The sequence below is a fragment of the Gopherus evgoodei genome, chromosome 24 (genome assembly GCF_007399415.2).
Source record: "Gopherus evgoodei ecotype Sinaloan lineage chromosome 24, rGopEvg1_v1.p, whole genome shotgun sequence".
NCBI lineage: Eukaryota > Metazoa > Chordata > Testudines > Testudinidae > Gopherus > Gopherus evgoodei.
Genome location: NC_044345.1, coordinates 684,483 through 702,795, shown reverse-complemented (window position 1 = coordinate 702,795; position 18,313 = coordinate 684,483). Strand labels below are relative to the sequence as shown.

Genomic DNA, 18,313 nt, shown 5'->3' with positions numbered 1-18,313 from the left:
GGGGGAGCTGAGAGCCTTGAACCAAACTGTAACCCTGTGTAGAATGGAACCACTTCAAGCCAGGGGGTGCAGCAGCCCCCAGCCCTCCTAGTTCCAGCCCCTGTGGTGCCGGTGGGGATGGCAAAGGGCTGCACAGGTTCCCTGGGGGGCTCATGCCAACTAGCAAGAGCTGGACACGTGTCTTGGTGTTACGGGCCCCCCTGTACCCAGCACAGCCTGCAAACTCCAGCCTGGCTCAGCGATGGGCACGCTAGGAGCCAGCTGCTAGCACTGGGCATCCAGCTCCCAGAGCAGAGCACGGTTTGGGGTCCCAGGGGCTGTGTGTGGCTGGCTCAGTGCCCGACGATTTCCAGGTGAGCCCTGGGGAGGGGAGGAGATTTGTGCCCCTGGTCAGGGGCTGGCTGGCACCCCTGGGAGTCCATCCAGCTGTGATGCCTCAGAGCCCCTTGGGAGAGAGGTGCAAGGGCCCTGTGGGGCTGGAGGGGGGGCCCTCCCAGGGGGCAAGGGGCTGTGGTATGGAGGGGAGGGACAGCCACTCTTGTGGGGGAGGCCTCTGGAGGTGGGAGGGTTTTGGCTGCAGGGTGTGGAGGAAACGTCTTGCCCTGTTGCCATTCCTCGGTCAGTGACTCAGCGGGAACGGGAAAGGGGCTGTGGCAGGCGCATAATAAGCGTCTCTATTACACACCTGTGTCCAGTATGCGGCATTGCGGTGGGCTGGTGTGATGGAGTAGGGGCTGTCTGTGTGGGGGATGGGAGAGCTGGGGATGACGTTAGGTGAGGGACAGGACCTAAGCCTGTAACCTGAGCCAGGTAGGGGCGGGTGGGGCGAGATGATACCTTTGCCAGGAAACTGGACAAAGGGAGAGGGGAGAGAGAAGGAGGGGGAGAGCCTGCTGGAGGGGTTTTTGGTTTCAGTTTGGGGCTGGCTGGGAAGAGGCAGGGAACCCCAAGTCTGGGGTCTAAGATCCTTGCCCCAGAGGGACCTGGCTGAGGGGTCCTGGTTGTACCTACAAGCCCTGCTTGGGACTGTGTTCCTGTTGTCTAATAAACCTTCTGGGTTACTGGCTGGCTGAGAGTCCCGGTGAATCGCAGGAAGTGGGGGTGCAGGGCCCTGACTTCCCCACACTCCATGACAGATGCCTTGGAGCCCCTTGGGAGAGAGAAGGGCCCTGTGGAACTGGAGGGGGGGCCCTCCCAGGAGACGGGGGGGCTGTGGTGCGAAGGAGCAGGATAGCAACTCTTGGGAGGATGGGGGGGCTCTGGACGCGGAAGTGGTGTGGAGGAAACATCTTGCCCTGTTCCCAGCTGTCACCATTCCTCGATGAGTGACTCAGGAACTGGGAACAGGGATGTGGCAGGTGGGTGATAAGTGTCTGTGTGACACACCTGTGTCCAGGGTCACGGCAGGGTGGGCCGGGCACTAGGGGGCGGGGTGGGCAGCGCTGGTTCAGATCCCGCCCAGGGCCCTGCTGAGCCTAGCGATGGCTGAGCAGGGCAGGCAGCCCCCCAGAAATGGAAGGTGGCTTGTTTACACATGGTAGCACCTCCGCCCAGCGTGTGGGACTCAGTTTTGAGTGGGGAAGAGAGAAGACCTGAGGCAGAGACCCAGGCTCCTGGTCCAGCTGTGCTGCCTGTGCTGACCCAGGCAAGTCACCAGCAGCCCACAGGTAAGAAGCCTGCCTGGTCCCTCCCCAGTCTTTTGTCCCCAGCTGGTCACACCCCTCTGGCTCCTAAGTGGGGGGGTGGTGGGGGGGCACATCCAGGATAGTTTTTTTGCTAGGTGCTAAGAGTCCGGGCAATTAGAGTGGCCATTGTCCTCTGGGACTTTTCATGGGGCCCCAGGCAGCTTGAGCTGAGTCACGCCTGTGTCTCTGCAAAGAGCAAATAACTATTTCTCCCATAACTAGTTACCCATGCACCACATGGGGGAAACTGAGAAACACGCTATTCCTCCAATATATTATTCATAATTCCCACGCTGTCACAGGCTTCTCCGCTCATCTCGCCTGACTGCTTCTGGGAGGAATTAGCTTCAAAACATGCCAGGGGATAGCAGCAATTCCTGCGTCCTCCTCCCCATCGAAGGGCCAGAATGAGTTCACGGACCCCTAGAGCGTGGTGACGGCCATGGGCCCCAGCCCCTCCTGGGTGCACTCCATATCAGCAGAGTGGGGTCAGGCCCTCCCTGGGGCACAGGGGTTGGGGATGTAGCTGCAGCTTTCCTGAGTCAGGATCCAGGGAGCCCAATAACTCGCCTCTGGGGATGGGGTGGGGTGGGGGAGCTCAGGGGTCCAGGGACCTAAGGCTCTGGCTGGGGTGGGGCTGCCTGGCCCCATGCCCTGGGCCTAGCCCCACAGTCACTTCCTTACGTAACTATTCACTTTTGTTTCCTTGTTTTCTGGTGTTTCAATGTTTGCCCAGTGCCATGCCCAGCCCGTCCCATGAGTCTCAGCGTGTCCCAGCCTGGGCACCTGGCTCCACACCTCTGCACACAGCTGGAGGGAGGAGGGCAGCGGCAGGGGGTTTCTCCCCATCACATGCGGTGAGCCAGTAAGAAATGGCACTGAAGGGCAACTCTGGCACAGCCCCACCCAGCCTATCATGGGCCCAGGGCAGCCACTGCTCCCACCCTTTTGAAGCAGAGGTCCGAGAGGGGCAGGAGAAAACCAGCCTAGAGCCTGACTCAGCACAGATCCCTTTATTGTGAAACACGATAAATACAGACCTTCCCAAGGACGTTGTGACCCCCCGTCACGGCGGGGCGGCCATCACAGAGCCGCGTGGTTACAGAACACATGATAAAAGTGGAGCCCCAGTCCAGCTGTGCAGGCAAGCGCGACCCCTGGAACCTGAACACTGCACACTGGGGGCCTCGTGGCAGGGTACAGCATTTGGCAAGTGATTGCGGGCAGGCGGGGCTTGGAATTTGGGGGAGGCAGAGAGGAGGGTCCTTCCCTTGCATTGTTCATCCAGTTCCTTCATGCATTCGAATTTGGCTGCTCCAGAACCGTCTGATGGTCGCTCCCACCTCCTGAGAACAGGTGGAAGCTGGGCCAGAGGGCCCCCCAGGCTGTGGAAGGAGCAGGGGACACGCCCCATACACAGCTTGGGGCAGTATTGAGGGGCTCCCCTGGAGAGTCCTTGTCATATTCCCTGCACTGCCCAGGCTGGCTGGTGGGGGGGATATATGGGGCAGCCCCTTTACTGTCCCCCATTAGGAATTTGCCCCATTAGTGCTTGCCCTCACATGGCCCAAACCCAGGGCCAGGGGTTGCAGGGTGGGGGGAGCAGTCACCCTCCCTCACCCCGCCACACTTTGAATGCAACCCCCTCCTCCCCAGTGCAGGAAACCCCTGCCTTGTCAGCCCCACCCAGCACCCTGGAGTCCAGCTGCAGGAAGCAGGTGGCGATGCTGGGAGCTCTGCTCCTGCTGGTCCTCGGGGTAGTGCCCCTAGAGATTGTCTGATGTCGCAGGGTTGGCGTAGAAGGCGTTGGTGCCGTTGCCGGCGGCGATCTGGGGGGGGAAGCAAAGGGGTTAGAGCCAGGCTGGGCCAATCCACCATTACCTGGCAACCAGGACCCCCAGCCAGGCAACCACCAGTACCCCTGTCGGCATGGAAACCGGGGCTCTGGGGCCAGGAACAGGCCCCAGTCACATTTGATACCGGCCACCCCGTCCCTGCCAGCAGGGAGACACCTCAGGGACCTCTCCAGCTCTGCTGCCCCACAGCAGCATGGGGGGAACATGGTGGGGCTGGGGGAAGGTGACCCCACCCCACAGCCCTGCAGGGCTGTGGATGCTTCACGGGGTTAATGTTCAGAGCACCTGGCGCGGCTGGAGCTAGCACTGGCCTTCTGCCAACAGCACCACAAACAGCCCAGTGTCTGCTGTAAATACGGCACTGGTCACGCGCCCAGCTCGGCCCCTCACTGCCCCCTGGGCGCGCACAGGCCTGCCCTGCCCCACAGCCAAGGGCTCCAGGGCAGGAGCGTCCCCACCCTCCAGGCCACACCAGCCCCTCCAAGGTGCCTATGCGCTGGCTATGCTCCCCCGCCCCAGGCTTCCCATGACTTGGCTCTTTTGTCCCAGCCATTAGCGGCCTGCAGAGGTAAATATTTACTCAGGCCGGGTGTTTGAACAGCCTGAGCGACTGGCTGCACAGATCAGAGGAGCTGGAGCCAGCCCAGCTAGGAACAGGGACCCGAGTAACACAAACACCCGCTGCTGGGGCCCAGCCCCACAGGAACCGCACCAGGGCCCGGCCCTCCCACGGCCAGGGTCAGGCAGCAGTGCTTCTTCCCGCCATGCCAAATGCAGAGCCAGGGACACCGGTGACTGATGAGCCCCCCGCTGCCCACTCGTCCTAGTGCCAGGTCACGCCAGTGCCCGGCCCAGCACAGGCTGCTTGGCTGGCGGGCTCATTGTGGATGCACCCACCCATGGCCGTGCAGAGAGACTGCAGGACTCATGGGTCTGGCATCACTAGGGTCCTCATGCAGATAAAGTCCCCCCAAGTCCTCTACCCCTGTATCTGATTAGGCCCGTCTTCACTGAGCAGAGTGGTGACCCTCCTCCTGCCATCGCTGACAAGTTCCCTGATCCCTCAGCCCCCCACCCCCAAGGTTTACTTGGAAAACAGTTTGTGCTTGACGCATGGAGTGAGCAGCAGAGCCCCCTTGCCCCCCCCATCCTCCCCACATGCGGCACCTCTGAGCTGGCCCCACAGGCCAGCAGACCAGCCCTCTCCATGTTCATAGCTGCCCAACCATCCTGGTACCTGCGCCTGGCCTGGGGCTGTGGGGCTGGCCTGGTATCCTGGGGCTGGCTTGGAGCTGTGGGGCTGGCCTGGTACCCTGGGGCTGGCCTGGGGCTGTGGGGCTGGCCTGGTACCCTGGGGCTGGCCTGGGGCTGTGGGGCTGGCCTGGTACCCTGGGGCTGGCCTGGGCATGTGGGGCTGGCCTGGCTGAGACCATTTAACAGCAGAGTGACCCACTGCCCTGACAGGCTCCCCCAGTCCCCCAGTCCCTCAGGCAGTGTCAGGCCGGAACTGGGAATGAGGTGGTAACAGGGCCGGCGCTTCCATTGAGGCGAACTAGGCAATCGCCTAGGGCACCAGGATTTTCGAGGGGCAGCATTTTCCCGGGGGGGGGGGGCGGCAGGCGGCTCCGGTGGAGCTGCCGCAGTCGTCCTCACGGGCAGTCCACCGGAGCCGCACGACTGCGGCAGCTCCACCGGAGCCGCGGACCAACGGAGCCTCCGCAGAAATGGCTGCGGCAGCTCCACCGGAGCCGCGGGATCAGCGCAGGGCGGGGAAATGGCCATGCGCCTAGTGTGCGAAAAACTGTAGCGCCGATCCTGAGAGGTAAGGGAGGCTGGTCAGTCACAGGGGGACAGAGGTGGAGCCGAGGAGGCGCCAGCCACCCACTGTGGGCTGCTGGGGCCCCACGGGGCTGGGGAGGGAAAACCGGAGCCCCACATACAGACTCTGCCTGCTGCAGCCCATGCCGCCCTCCCCGAGGGCACCGCCCAGGCCTCGGCTGCCTCCCACCGGTCAGCAGGGACGGGCTCGGCTGAGGGAGCCCAGCGTTCCTGGGAGCACAGGGCCTGGCTCCAGCCAGGGGCCGTCAGGGCAGGCTGCCCCCAGCCGGGAGCCTCCAGCTGGGCGTGAGAGTTACACTAACCCCCCATCCCGGGGCAGCAGCGGGGCCATCTGGTCTCCATGGGCACGGTGCCAGGGGCAGAGCCCAGCCAGGCCGCCCTGAGCAGGGGCACAGCCGGCGCTGCCAAGGCAACCATTGGTAGAGCGACTTCTCGGAGCCAGGCTTCAGCCCCACCTCCACCCCGCTCCATCCCTGCCCCACAACCTCATCCTGCAACCCCACCCCCACCCCTATCCCTGCCCCACAACCTCATCCTGCAACCCTACCCTCACCCCATCCCTGCCCCACAACCTCATCCTGCAACCCTACCCCCACCCCCATCCCTGCCCCACAACCTCATCCTGCAACCCTACCCCCACCCCTATCCCTGCTCCACAACCTCATCCTGCAACCCTACCCCCACCCCCATCCCTGCCCCACAACCTCATCCTGCAACCCTACCCCCACCCTATCCCTGCTCCACAACCTCATCCTGCAACCCCACCCCCACCCCCACCCCTGCCCCACAACCTCATCCTGCAACCCCACCCCCATCCCTATCCCTGCCCCACAACCTCATCCTGCAACCCCACCCCCACCCCTATCCCTGCCCCACAACCTCATCCTGCAACCCTACCCTCACCCCATCCCTGCCCCACAACCTCATCCTGCAACCCCACCCCCACCCCCATCCCTGCCCCACAACCTCATCCTGCAACCCTACCCCCACCCCCATCCCTGCCCCACAACCTCATCCTGCAACCCCACCCCCACCCCATCCCTGCCCCACAACCTCATCCTGCAACCCTACTCCCACCCCTATCCCTGCCCCACAACCTCATCCTGCAACCCTACCCCCACCCCTATCCCTGCCCCACAACCTCATCCTGCAACCCCACCCCCACCCCCACCCCTGCCCCACAACCTCATCCTGCAACCCTACTCCCACCCCCATCCCTGCCCCACAACCTCATCCTGCAACCCTACTCCCACCCTCATCCCTGCCCCACAACCTCATCCTGCAACCCCACCCCCACCCCCACCCCTGCCCCACAACCTCATCCTGCAACCCCACCCCCACCCCATCCCTGCCCCACAACCTCATCCTGCAATCCCACCTTCACCCCTATCCCTGCCCCACAACCTCATCCTGCAACCCTACCCCCACCCCTATCCCTGCCCCACAACCTCATCCTGCAACCCTACCCCCACCCCCATCCCTGCCCCACAACCTCATCCTGCAACCCTACCCCACCCCCATCCCTGCCCCACAACCTCATCCTGCAACCCTACCCCCACCCTCATCCCTGCCCCACAACCTCATCCTGCAAACCTACCCCCAACCCTGCCCCACAACCTCATCCTGCAACCCTACCCCCATCCCTGCCCCACAACCTCATCCTGCAACCCTACCCCCACCCCCATCCCTGCCCCACAACCTCATCCTGCAACCCCACCCCCACCCCCATCCCTGCCCCACAACCTCATCCTGCAACCCTACCCCCACCCCCATCCCTGCCCCACAACCTCATCCTGCAACCCTACCCCCACCCCCATCCCTGCCCCACAACCTCATCCTGCAACCCCACCTCCATCCATATCCCTGCCCCACAACCTCATCCTGCAACCCTACCCCCACCCCTATCCCTGCCCCACAACCTCATCCTGCAACCCTACCCCCACCCCCATCCCTGCCCCCAACCTCATCCTGCAACCCTACTCCCACCCCCATCCCTGCCCCACAACCTCATCCTGCAACCCTACCCCCACCCCTATCCCTGCCCCACAACCTCATCCTGCAACCCCACCCCCACCCCCATCCCTGCCCCACAACCTCATCCTGCAACCCTACCCCCACCCCCATCCCTGCCCCACAACCTCATCCTGCAACCCTACCCCCACCCCCATCCCTGCCCCACAACCTCATCCTGCAACCCTACCCCCACCCCCATCCCTGCCCCACAACCTCATCCTGCAACCCTACCCCCACCCCTATCCCTGCCCCACAACCTCATCCTGCAACCTCACCTCCACCCCATCCCTGCCCCACAACCTCATCCTGCAACTCTACCCCCACCCCTATCCCTGCCCCACAACCTCATCCTGCAACCCTACCCCCACCCCTATCCCTGCCCCACAACCTCATCCTGCAACCCTACCCCCACCCCCATCCCTGCCCCACAACCTCATCCTGCAACCCCACCCCCATCCCTATCCCTGCCCCACAACCTCATCCTGCAACCCCACCCCCACCCCTATCCCTGCCCCACAACCTCATCCTGCAACCCCACCCCCACCCCTATCCCTGCCCCACAACCTCATCCTGCAACCCCACCCCTATCCCTGCCCCACAACCTCATCCTGCAACCCCACCCCCACCCCTATCCCTGCCCCACAACCTCATCCTGCAACCCTACCCCCACCGCCATCCCTGCCCCACAACCTCATCCTGCAACCCCACCCCACCCCCATCCCTGCCCCACAACCTCATCCTGCAACCCCACCTCCACCCCATCCCTGCCCCACAACCTCATCCTGCAACCCTACCCCTACCCCCATCCCTGCCCCACACCCTCATCCTGCAACTCTGTGACCTCACCCCCACTCCATCGCCCCACCCTCACCCTGCCCCCACTCCCAATGCTATCCTGAAGCCACCCTCTGACCCTCCTTCCAGCCCCTTCACTCAACCCCCCCACCCACAGTGCCACCGTGTGACCCTAGCCCCACCCCAGCCTCTCACCCCTCTAGAAGAAGGCAGGGGGCTTGTCCTCCATGGACAGCAGCAGGAGTCACAGATTCCAGGTCCGACTGTCCCAGGCCGGCAGGCCCATAGTGACAGTCTAGCAAATCTGACCTCCCATCTCGCCTGCTGAACTAGGGCCAAATGTTCAGCAAACATCCTGTCTGGCCACAGGACCTGCCAGGGACGGAGAAGCCAGCAGGGCTGGGGGCCGGTCAGTGGGCAGGCAGGGACGGGGATGCTGGTGCTGCCCAGGGCAGGCCAGGCCATGGCAGGGACAGGACTAGCGGTCCCCAGAGACCTGGGCAGAGTCACCAGCCTGCCCCATTGGCTGCTGTTTATTTAGCTGCTGGTTTCACATCATCTGGGAGCTGCCCCACGAGTGATTAACACAGCGAGGGGGGGCTGGGGCCACTCAGGGCCTGGGCTGCAGCCACCTGACTGGGGAGAACAATATTTCCCCTGGCTCTAGCCAGGCCAGTCCCCTGCCCCCCCCATGGACATGAACCCCCCCACCCCAGGACCACTCCGCCAGGACGTTGCTCTATAATCCCACAGGATCACACCCCGTAAACCCCACTCCCATCTACCCCAGGAGCTCCCCCCGTCGCATTGCCCCTAGCACATCCCTCCCGACGAGCTGAATTGTGCAGCACGGCCCCATGCTCACATTTCTGGCATTGGGACCCCCGTGCCCTTGACCCTCCCCCCTCAGCTCTCTCCCAGGGGGTGCATTGGGTGGGAGACAATTAGGACTGTGGGAAGCACCATGTCATCACCATGCACTAATCTCCCCCACCACCACCACCACCCCTGGGTTTGTGTTCTCTTTGGCGAAATTTTCTGGGATGAGCCGACCAACCCCCTCCTCTCCCAAATCCCCCCCCTCAGTGAGCAATGTGGGCGGTCTCCACCCTCAGTGCCCAACACTGGCACCCCCACCGCGTGCCTGGCAGAGCTGCCGTGTACTAGGCACTGGCGTTCAGGGGTGTACCCAGGCAGTGTACGGGGACAGGCATTGGGGCACACCCTGGGCTAGGGGGCACCCCAGGGCAGGACCAGGCCCCGCTGCTTACATCACTGTAAGGATTCTGCTTCTTGCCGGGGGCACTGAAGCGCCCGTGGGTGTGGTAGGTGGGGTACTCATTCATGGGCTGGTACGAGGCCTGTGAGCTGAACAGATCCAGCTTCCCACGGCTCCTCCTGTGGCACGAGCAGACGATCTAGATGGGCAAGAGGAGGCTGGTCAGTAGGGATGGGGTGTGGAGGGAATGGTGGGGTCAGGCAGGAAGAAGGAGAGAGGCTGGAGGGGGCCTGAAGCCGGAGGGATGGGCAGCGGGGGGCACTCACCAGCAGGATGAAGATGAGGATGCTCAGCACCAGCAGGATGCAGACCAGGACCAGCAGGGCGATGCCCCAGCCAGGCACCAGGGGAGCTGGTGCTGTGGTGGCTGGGGGATTGCTGCCAGAGTTGGCTAAAACACAAGTAGGAGCAGTCAGGGGCTGGAGAGGACCTGGAGGAGAGGGATCCCAGCAGAGAGGCCCAGGCCAGGGGACGCAGCTGGCCAGGCAGAAGGGCCAGGGACAGTCAGGGGCTGTCGGAAGGGGCCTGGCCTTGGGGTGCTGGGAAGAGGCTGAGTGTGATGGCTGGGGGCTCAGCCCCAGTGCAGGTCAGTGAGGACGGCTCTCAATGGCCGTGCTGCCAGGGGGCACAGGAGCCCTCCCTCCCCGGGACAGATACAGGCTGGGCTGGGCTGGCAGGTCAGGCACCGTCCACATACCCCAAAGCAGCCGAGCCAGGGGCCTCTGGTGGGAGCTGGAGGAGCCCCTGAGGGTAGCCCGGTCTCCACAGAACTCTGCAAAAGGGCCATAGACACCAGCCCCGATCAGCCATGGGCTGAGCCCCCAGCACAGGGACCCCTGGACACGTGGTTGTGGAGACACTGTGGGGCCTGGCTGGAGGCTGCTCACCACGGATATTGTCCAGCTGGAGTCCACCAAAGCTGTTCTGGCTGTCCAGCCTTTGTGTCAGCTGCTGCTCAATGTCGGTGGCCCTGATGCTGGTGTTGCTCACTTGGTACTGCAGGACGGACTCAGTCACCACCGAGCCCGGGCTGCACAGCGTGCCAGAAAGGGGGTGTTAACTGGGTCTGGTCCCAGCCCTTCCCGTGCCCCTGCCCCAGCTCCCCCATTCACACCTGCCCCTGCACTGGCCTCCCCAAACCATCCATCTGCTCCCTCCAGCTCCTGCCACCTGGCCCTGCACCAATTTCCCCACACTATCCACTGGGCCCCACACCAGCTGCTCCCCCCACACAACCCCTTTGAACCACCTCCCTTATGCCCTGACCTGCCCCTGCTCCAGCACTCCCCCCCCGCAAAGGCAGGACACCTGCCCAGCACAGGCTCAGGCAACCAAAGCTCTGGGCTGTCAGACACGACACCCCAGGGTCACCTGCTCTCTCCTCACCTTTCTCCAGCCCCCCCCCCCGGCAGCCCAGGAGGCAGCAGGCTGCCCCCTCCCCTGCCCACAGCTGGGGCAGCCCCATGGCACACACTGTACCTGAAACGCAGATCAGTAAATCCCAGGTAGTTCTGCCCATTCAGGCACGTTGGGCAGCCGTAGATACTGCGGTACTGTCACAGACAGAGGGGAACAGAGTCACTGCCAGCACCCCAGCCGGCTCTGGGGGGAGGGGCAGGGAGCACCCAGCTTGGCGGATCTGCCCCGGCCCTGCCAACCTTCCTTGCTCCTCTCTGGGGTGCAGGGGCAGAGGGTGTCTCCCCAGAGCCGGCTGGAGAGGGACAGAGGGCCCAGAGCCGAGGGCAGGGTCGGGGGGGGTCTCCCCAGAGCCGGCTGGAGAGGGGCAGAGGGGCCCAGAGCCGAGGGCAGGGTCGGGGGGGGTCTCCCCAGAGCTGGATGGAGAGGGACAGAGAGGCCCAGAGCCGAGGGCAGGGTCGGGGGGGTGTCTCCCCAGAGCCGGCTGGAGAGGGACAGAGAGGCCCAGAGCCGAGGGCAGGGTCGGGGGGGTGTCTCCCCAGAGCCGGCTGGAGAGGGGCAGAGGGGCCCAGAGCCGAGGGCAGGGTCGGGGGGGTGTCTCCCCAGAGCTGGCTGGAGAGGGGCAGAGGGGCCCAGAGCCGAGGGCAGGGTCGGGGGGGTGTCTCCCCAGAGCCGGCTGGAGAGGGGCAGAGGGGCCCAGAGCCGAGGGCAGGGTCGGGGGGGTGTCTCCCCAGAGCTGGATGGAGAGGGGCAGAGGGGCCCAGAGCCGAGGGCAGGGTCGGGGGAGTGTCTCCCCAGAGCCGGCTGGAGAGGGACAGAGGGGCCCAGAGCCGAGGGCAGGGTCGGGGGGGTGTCTCCCCAGAGCCGGCTGGAGAGGGACAGAGAGGCCCAGAGCCGAGGGCAGGGTCGGCGGGGTGTCTCCCCAGAGCTGGATGGAGAGGGGCAGAGGGGCCCAGAGCCGAGCGCAGGGTCGGGGGGTGTCTCCCCAGAGCCGGCTGGATAGGGGCAGAGGGGCCCAGAGCCGAGCGCAGGGTCGGGGGGGTGTCTCCCCAGAGCCGGCTGGAGAGGGACAGAGGGGCCCAGAGCCGAGGGCAGGGTCGGGGGGTGTCTCCCCAGAGCCGGCTGGAGAGGGGCAGAGGGGCCCAGAACCGAGGGCAGGGTCGGGGGGGTGTCTCCCCAGAGCCGGATGGAGAGGGGCAGAGGGGCCCAGAGCCGAGGGCAGGGTCGGGGGGGTGTCTCCCCAGAGCCGGCTGGAGAGGGGCAGAGGGGCCCAGAGCCGAGGGCAGGGTCGGGGGGGTGTCTCCCCAGAGCCGGCTGGAGAGGGGCAGAGGGGCCCAGAGCCGAGGGCAGGGTCGGGGGGGTGTCTCCCCAGAGCTGGATGGAGAGGGGCAGAGGGGCCCAGAGCCGAGGGCAGGGTCGGGGGAGTGTCTCCCCAGAGCCGGCTGGAGAGGGACAGAGGGGCCCAGAGCCGAGGGCAGGGTCGGGGGGGGTGTCTCCCCAGAGCCGGCTGGAGAGGGACAGAGAGGCCCAGAGCCGAGGGCAGGGTCGGCGGGGTGTCTCCCCAGAGCTGGATGGAGAGGGGCAGAGAGGCCCAGAGCCGAGCGCAGGGTCGGGGGGGTGTCTCCCCAGAGCCGGCTGGAGAGGGGCAGAGGGGCCCAGAGCCGAGCGCAGGGTCGGGGGGTGTCTCCCCAGAGCCGGCTGGAGAGGGACAGAGGGGCCCAGAGCCGAGGGCAGGGTCGGGGGGGTGTCTCCCCAGAGCCGGCTGGAGAGGGGCAGAGGGGCCCAGAACCGAGGGCAGGGTCGGGGGGGTGTCTCCCCAGAGCCGGCTGGAGAGGGGCAGAGGGGCCCAGAGCCGAGGGCAGGGTCGGGGGGGTGTCTCCCCAGAGCCGGCTGGAGAGGGGCAGAGGGGCCCAGAGCCGAGGGCAGGGTCGGGGGGTGTCTCCCCAGAGCCGGCTGGAGAGGGACAGAGGGGCCCAGAGCCGAGGGCAGGGTCGGGGGGGTGTCTCCCCAGAGCCGGCTGGAGAGGGACAGAGGGCCCAGAGCCGAGGGCAGGGTCGGGGGGGGTGTCTCCCCAGAGCCGGCTGGAGAGGGACAGAGAGGCCCAGAGCCGAGGGCAGGGTCGGGGGGGTGTCTCCCCAGAGCCGGCTGGAGAGGGACAGAGAGGCCCAGAGCCGAGGGCAGGGTCGGGGGGGTGTCTCCCCAGAGCCGGCTGGAGAGGGACAGAGAGGCCCAGAGCCGAGGGCAGGGTCGGGGGGGTGTCTCCCCAGAGCCGGCTGGAGAGGGCAGAGGGGCCCAGAGCCGAGGGCTGGGTCGGGGGGGTGTCGCCCAGAGCCGGCTGGAGAGGGGCAGAGGGGCCCAGAGCCGAGGGCAGGGTCGGGGGGGGTGTCTCCCCAGAGCCGGCTGGAGAGGGACAGAGGGGCCCAGAGCCGAGGGCAGGGTCGGGGGGGGTGTCTCCCCAGAGCCGGCTGGAGAGGGACAGAGAGGCCCAGAGCCGAGGGCAGGGTCGGGGGGGTGTCTCCCCAGAGCCGGCTGGAGAGGGACAGAGAGGCCCAGAGCCGAGGGCAGGGTCGGGGGGGTGTCTCCCCAGAGCCGGCTGGAGAGGGACAGAGAGGCCCAGAGCCGAGGGCAGGGTCGGGGGGGTGTCTCCCAGAGCCGGCTGGAGAGGGGCAGAGGGGCCCAGAGCCGAGGGCAGGGTCGGGGGGGTGTCTCCCCAGAGCCGGCTGGAGAGGGACAGAGGGGCCCAGAGCCGAGGGCAGGGTCGGGGGGGTGTCTCCCCAGAGCCGGCTGGAGAGGGACAGAGGGGCCCAGAGCCGAGGGCAGGGTCGGGGGGGTGTCTCCCCAGAGCCGGCTGGAGAGGGACAGAGAGGCCCAGAGCCGAGGGCAGGGTCGGGGGGGTGTCTCCCCAGAGCCGGCTGGAGAGGGACAGAGAGGCCCAGAGCCGAGGGCAGGGTCGGGGGGGTGTCTCCCCAGAGCCGGCTGGAGAGGGACAGAGAGGCCCAGAGCCGAGGGCAGGGTTGGGGGGGTGTCTCCCCACAGCCGGCTGGAGAGGGACAGAGAGGCCCAGAGCCGAGGGCAGGGTCGGGGGGGGTGTCTCCCCAGAGCCGGCTGGAGAGGGACAGAGGGGCCCAGAGCCGAGGGCAGGGTCGGGGGGGTGTCTCCCCAGAGCCGGCTGGAGAGGGACAGAGAGGCCCAGAGCCGAGGGCAGGGTCGGGGGGGGGGTGTCTCCCCAGAGCCGGCTGGAGAGGGGCAGAGGCTCCCAGAGCCGAGGGCAGGGTCGGGGGGGTGTCTCCCAAGAGCTGGATGGAGAGGGGCAGAGGGGCACAGAGCCGAGGGCAGGGTCGGGGGGGTGTCTCCCCAGAGCCGGCTAGAGAGGGGCAGAGGGGCACAGAGCCGAGGGCAGGGTCGGGGGGTGGGGGTGTCTCCCCAGAGCCGGCTGGAGAGGGACAGAGGGGCCCAGAACCGAGGGCAGGGTCGGGGGGGTGTCTCCCCAGAGCCGGCTGGAGAGGGGCAGAGGTGCCCAGAGCCAGGGCAGGGTAGGCGGGGTGTCTCCCCAGAGCCGGCTAGAGAGGGGCAGAGGGGCCCAGAGCCAAAGGCAGGGTCGGGGGGGGTGTCTCCCCAGGCAGGACTGAGGGACTCTCCCTTCCCTACTGCAGGACAGGAGACTTTGGGGCTCAGGGGCCTGGGGGTGGAGTGGGGTGGGGTGGAGGCGTCTCCCCTCCCCGCTCCGTGGGGTCTCTGGGTGTGGAGCCCGAACTGCAGCAGCCACCAGAGGCCCGAAGGCTCGTCACATGGCAGCTCGCTGGAGCTCCCTGCGAAGCCCCCCAGCCTGGGGCTGGCAGCCGCCCCCGCTGGCAGGGAGGGGAGGGAGGGGCTGCTGTGCTCACCATGATATGGATTTTGGAATATAATTCCTTGTAGTAACTGGTGCTGGGGTTGAGAAGGGAGTCGTTGAAGTTCCAGTTCACAATGCGGAACGAGAGAAAGAAATAGATCCGGGCCTGGGAGGTAGTGGAGGTGCTGGGGGGCAGGGTGGTAGTGTTGCTAGGGGGTGGGGTGATCGTGGTGGGGGGCGGTGGGGTGGTCGTGTTGGTTGGGGGTGGGGTGGTCGTGTTGGTTGGGGGTGGGGTGGTCGTGTTGGTTGGGGGAGGGGTGGTCGTGTTGCTGGGGGGCGGGGTGGTCGTGTTGGTTGGGGGCGGGGTGGTTGTGTTGATTGGGGGCGGGGTGGTCGTGTTGCTGGGGGGAGGGGTGGTCATGTTGGTTGGGGGAGGGGTGGTCGTGTTGCTGGGGGGCGGGGTGGTCGTGTTGGTTGGGGGCGGGGTGGTTGTGTTGCTGGGGGGCAGGGTGGTCGTGTTGGTTGGGGGCAGGGTGGTCGTGTTGCCAGAGGGCGGGGTGGTCGTGTTGCCGGGGGGCAGAGTGGTCGTGTTGCCAGAGGGCGGGGTGGTCGTGTTGGTTGGGGGCAGAGTGGTCGTGTTGGTTGGGGGCAGGGTGGTCGTGTTGCCAGAGGGCGGGGTGGTCGTGTTGGTTGGGGGCAGAGTGGTCGTGTTGGTTGGGGGCAGAGTGGTCGTGTTGCCAGAGGGCGGGGTGGTCGTGTTGGTTGGGGGCAGGGTGGTCGTGTTGGTTGGGGGCAGGGTGGTCGTGTTGCCAGAGGGCGGGGTGGTCGTGTTGGTTGGGGGCAGGGTGGTCGTGTTGCCAGAGGGCAGGGTAGTCGTGTTGGTTGGGGGCAGAGTGGTCGTGTTGGTTGGGGGCAGGGTGGTCGTGTTGGTTGGGGGCAGGGTGGTCGTGTTGGTTGGGGGCAGGGTGGTCGTGTTGCCAGAGGGCGGGGTGGTCGTGTTGGTTGGGGGCAGAGTGGTTGTGTTGCCGGGGGGCAGGGTGGTCGTGTTGCCAGAGGGCGGGGTGGTCGTGTTGGTTGGGGGCAGGGTGGTCGTGTTGCCAGAGGGCGGGGTGGTCGTGTTGGTTGGGGGCAGAGTGGTCATGTTGGTTGATGGTGCGGTGGTCGTGTTGCCAGAGGGCGGGGTGGTCGTGTTGGTTGGGGGCAGGGTAGTTGTGTTGCTGGGGGGCAGGGTGGTCGTGTTGCCGGGGGGCAGGGTGGTCGTGTTGGTTGATGGTGCAGTGGTCGTGTTGCCAGAGGGCGGGGTGGTCGTGTTGGTTGGGGGCAGGGTGGTCGTGTTGCTGGGGGGCAGGGTGGTCGTGTTGGTTGAGGGCGGGGTAGTCGTGCTGCTGGGGGGCGGGGTGGTCGTGTTGGTGCCACCAGTGGCAGTGGTGGTGCCCTGTGCTGTACCTAGGAGAGAAAGTTCAGTTCAGGAAGAAACAGAACAAAGTACGGGGTGCAGGCAAGCAATAGAAACCCCCGGATGGGGAAGCTGGGGCATCAGGTGCCCACTTGTCAGGGGCAGTTATTTTACACAGCTTGTGACTAGCCTGGGGAACTCACTGCCACAAGGTTCTAGTGAGGCCAAAAGTTCCCAGGGCTCAGCCAATGCCTGGACGGTCACAGGGACAAGGAAAGCAGCTGGTGACCCCGACAAGACAAAGCCGCTCCAAGGCAGGAGTCAGACAAGGGAGGGGAACGTCACTCTCCTCTGGGGGTCCTGTAGGGGGGCAGGTCCCGGGGCTGTGCTGATGATCCCCGGTTGGATGGGAGTGACCGGAGTGCCTGGGGCCGCAGCCTGACATTCCAAGTCCCCCAGCTCGAACTCGAAGAGGGGCTGTGCTGCCAGGGCACAAACACCCCGATGTGGGGTCTGACGTGGGCCCAGCCCAGTGATCCGTGGGCACCTCAGCCCTGCTGTGGATCAGGCACCTTCCCCGAGCCCCGCGTCTGGGAGTCTGACTCAGTGCGTGGAGCTGGGTGTCGGAAGCCCCTGGGTCCCATCTGGAGCTGCTTCACGTCCCCAGCAGAGACAAGCCCTGCAGGTCCCTGGGGAGCTGCCCCCACCCCCAGGTTCCCCAGAGAGCTCCCCGTACCCTCCCCCCCCGGGTTCTCCAGAGAGCTCCCCCCGCCCCCTGGAATCCCTGGAAAGCTCCCCAGGCCCCCACCCTCGTGCCCCGTGTGGAGTGAGCCGTGTGGGGCTGGGCTGGCCTGGCCTCTGCATTCCGGCCCATTGGTGTGGAATGTTACTTGGCTCCTTCCCCAAGCACCTTTTCTTGGCGTCGGTAGCTGGGGGTCCAGAGCAGGGGCCTGGCAGTGCCAGCCTGGCCGGAGCGTCCTGCCCAGAAGGGGCTCCGGCGGCTCCGCCTCCCTCCCTGCTGTGGAAGGTGCCTGGAGGAACGCCTGCCGACACCCCCCGGGCAGTGAGAGCGGCTGAGGCTCTGACCCCGTCCTTCCTGGGCCTCGACGCGCCCAGCTGGGGCGTCCTGTGGAGCAATTCCTGCCGCAAACCCAGCAGCCCACCCCGATGCAGAGAGGCTGGCCAGCCAGGGGCAGCGCTGCCCATTCACAGGAGGCCCACGGGCCCCGCAGTCCTGGGAGCCATAAAGACACCCTCGGCCTGAGCCTGCAGCCGGGGCCAGCCTGGGGCTAACAGCCCCCCTTCTCTTGGGGCGCCGTGTCCTGGCCCCTGGCAGGTCACTCAGGGCAGTCAGGGATCCACGTGCTGCCCCCAGGAGTCCTGGACAGGACGTTCCCTGCCGGGCTTCCCTGACTGGACCCAGGCCGTTAGCACTGGGCTCAGCCAGAGCGACACAGCCCAGACCCACCAGGGTCAGCCCCCGGGGAGAGGCACCAATGACTGTCGGCCAACGACCTCCTGCGTCCCAACCCGCTGCCTCTGGGCACCCTCAGAAAGGGGCCCTGGGGGAGGAGAAGGGGCTCCCCAAAGCACCCACCCCAGGGAGAGGGGACCTCAGGAACACTGGGCCAAAGAGGGGGCTGGGCAGAGCGTACCCCAGGAACACTGGGCCCGGGGGGGGCTGGGCAGAGGGTACCCCAGGAACACTGGGCCCGGGGGGGGGGGCTGGGCAGAGGGTGGCCCAGGAACTCCAGGCGCTGCCCATTGTTTTCTGGGTCACTGCGGGTTCTGGGACAATCAGGCCCCACTTGTCCATTGACCCCCCTCCCCCCCACCGCATCAAGTGGCAGATCAGCGGCTAAAGGCAGCGGGGCCCTGGGGCTGCCCGACCTGCTGAGCCATGGCCCCACCCCACGGATCCTTCTAGGGAACGGACAGAAACCTGCCCTGGGTCCTCCGCCGTCCTCACGCCATGACTCCCCCAACCCCCTGCGCAGCCCAGAGTGAGTCCGATCCGGCTCCAGGTGCCACTCACCTGTGGCCAGCAGCAGCAGCAGCCCTAGACCCAGCCGCAGGGCAGCTGTGCCCAGGCTTCGGGGCTTCATGGCAGGTGGTGGGGTGGGAGCTTGGCCCCGGGTGTCCCAGCACCGGGCTCGGGCTCGGGCTCTGCCTTGCTCGATGGGGCTGCACCTCCCTTTAGCC

General features: G+C 66.3%; 1 protein-coding gene across 1 annotated transcript; it reads right to left on the bottom strand.

The window, feature by feature from the left end:
- Positions 1–2,725: 2,725 nt before the first annotated feature.
- LOC115639600 (mucin-1-like) lies at positions 2,726–18,313 on the bottom strand. Its single transcript, XM_030542582.1, has 8 exons — positions 18,147–18,313; positions 15,174–16,161; positions 14,768–14,924; positions 10,947–11,020; positions 10,355–10,497; positions 9,734–9,858; positions 9,460–9,606; positions 2,726–3,514 (listed from the first exon to the last, which is right to left on the bottom strand). The coding sequence occupies exons 1-8, from the start codon at positions 18,214–18,216 to the stop codon at positions 3,452–3,454; spliced, it is 1,767 nt and encodes a 588-aa protein (XP_030398442.1). The 5' UTR covers positions 18,217–18,313; the 3' UTR covers positions 2,726–3,451.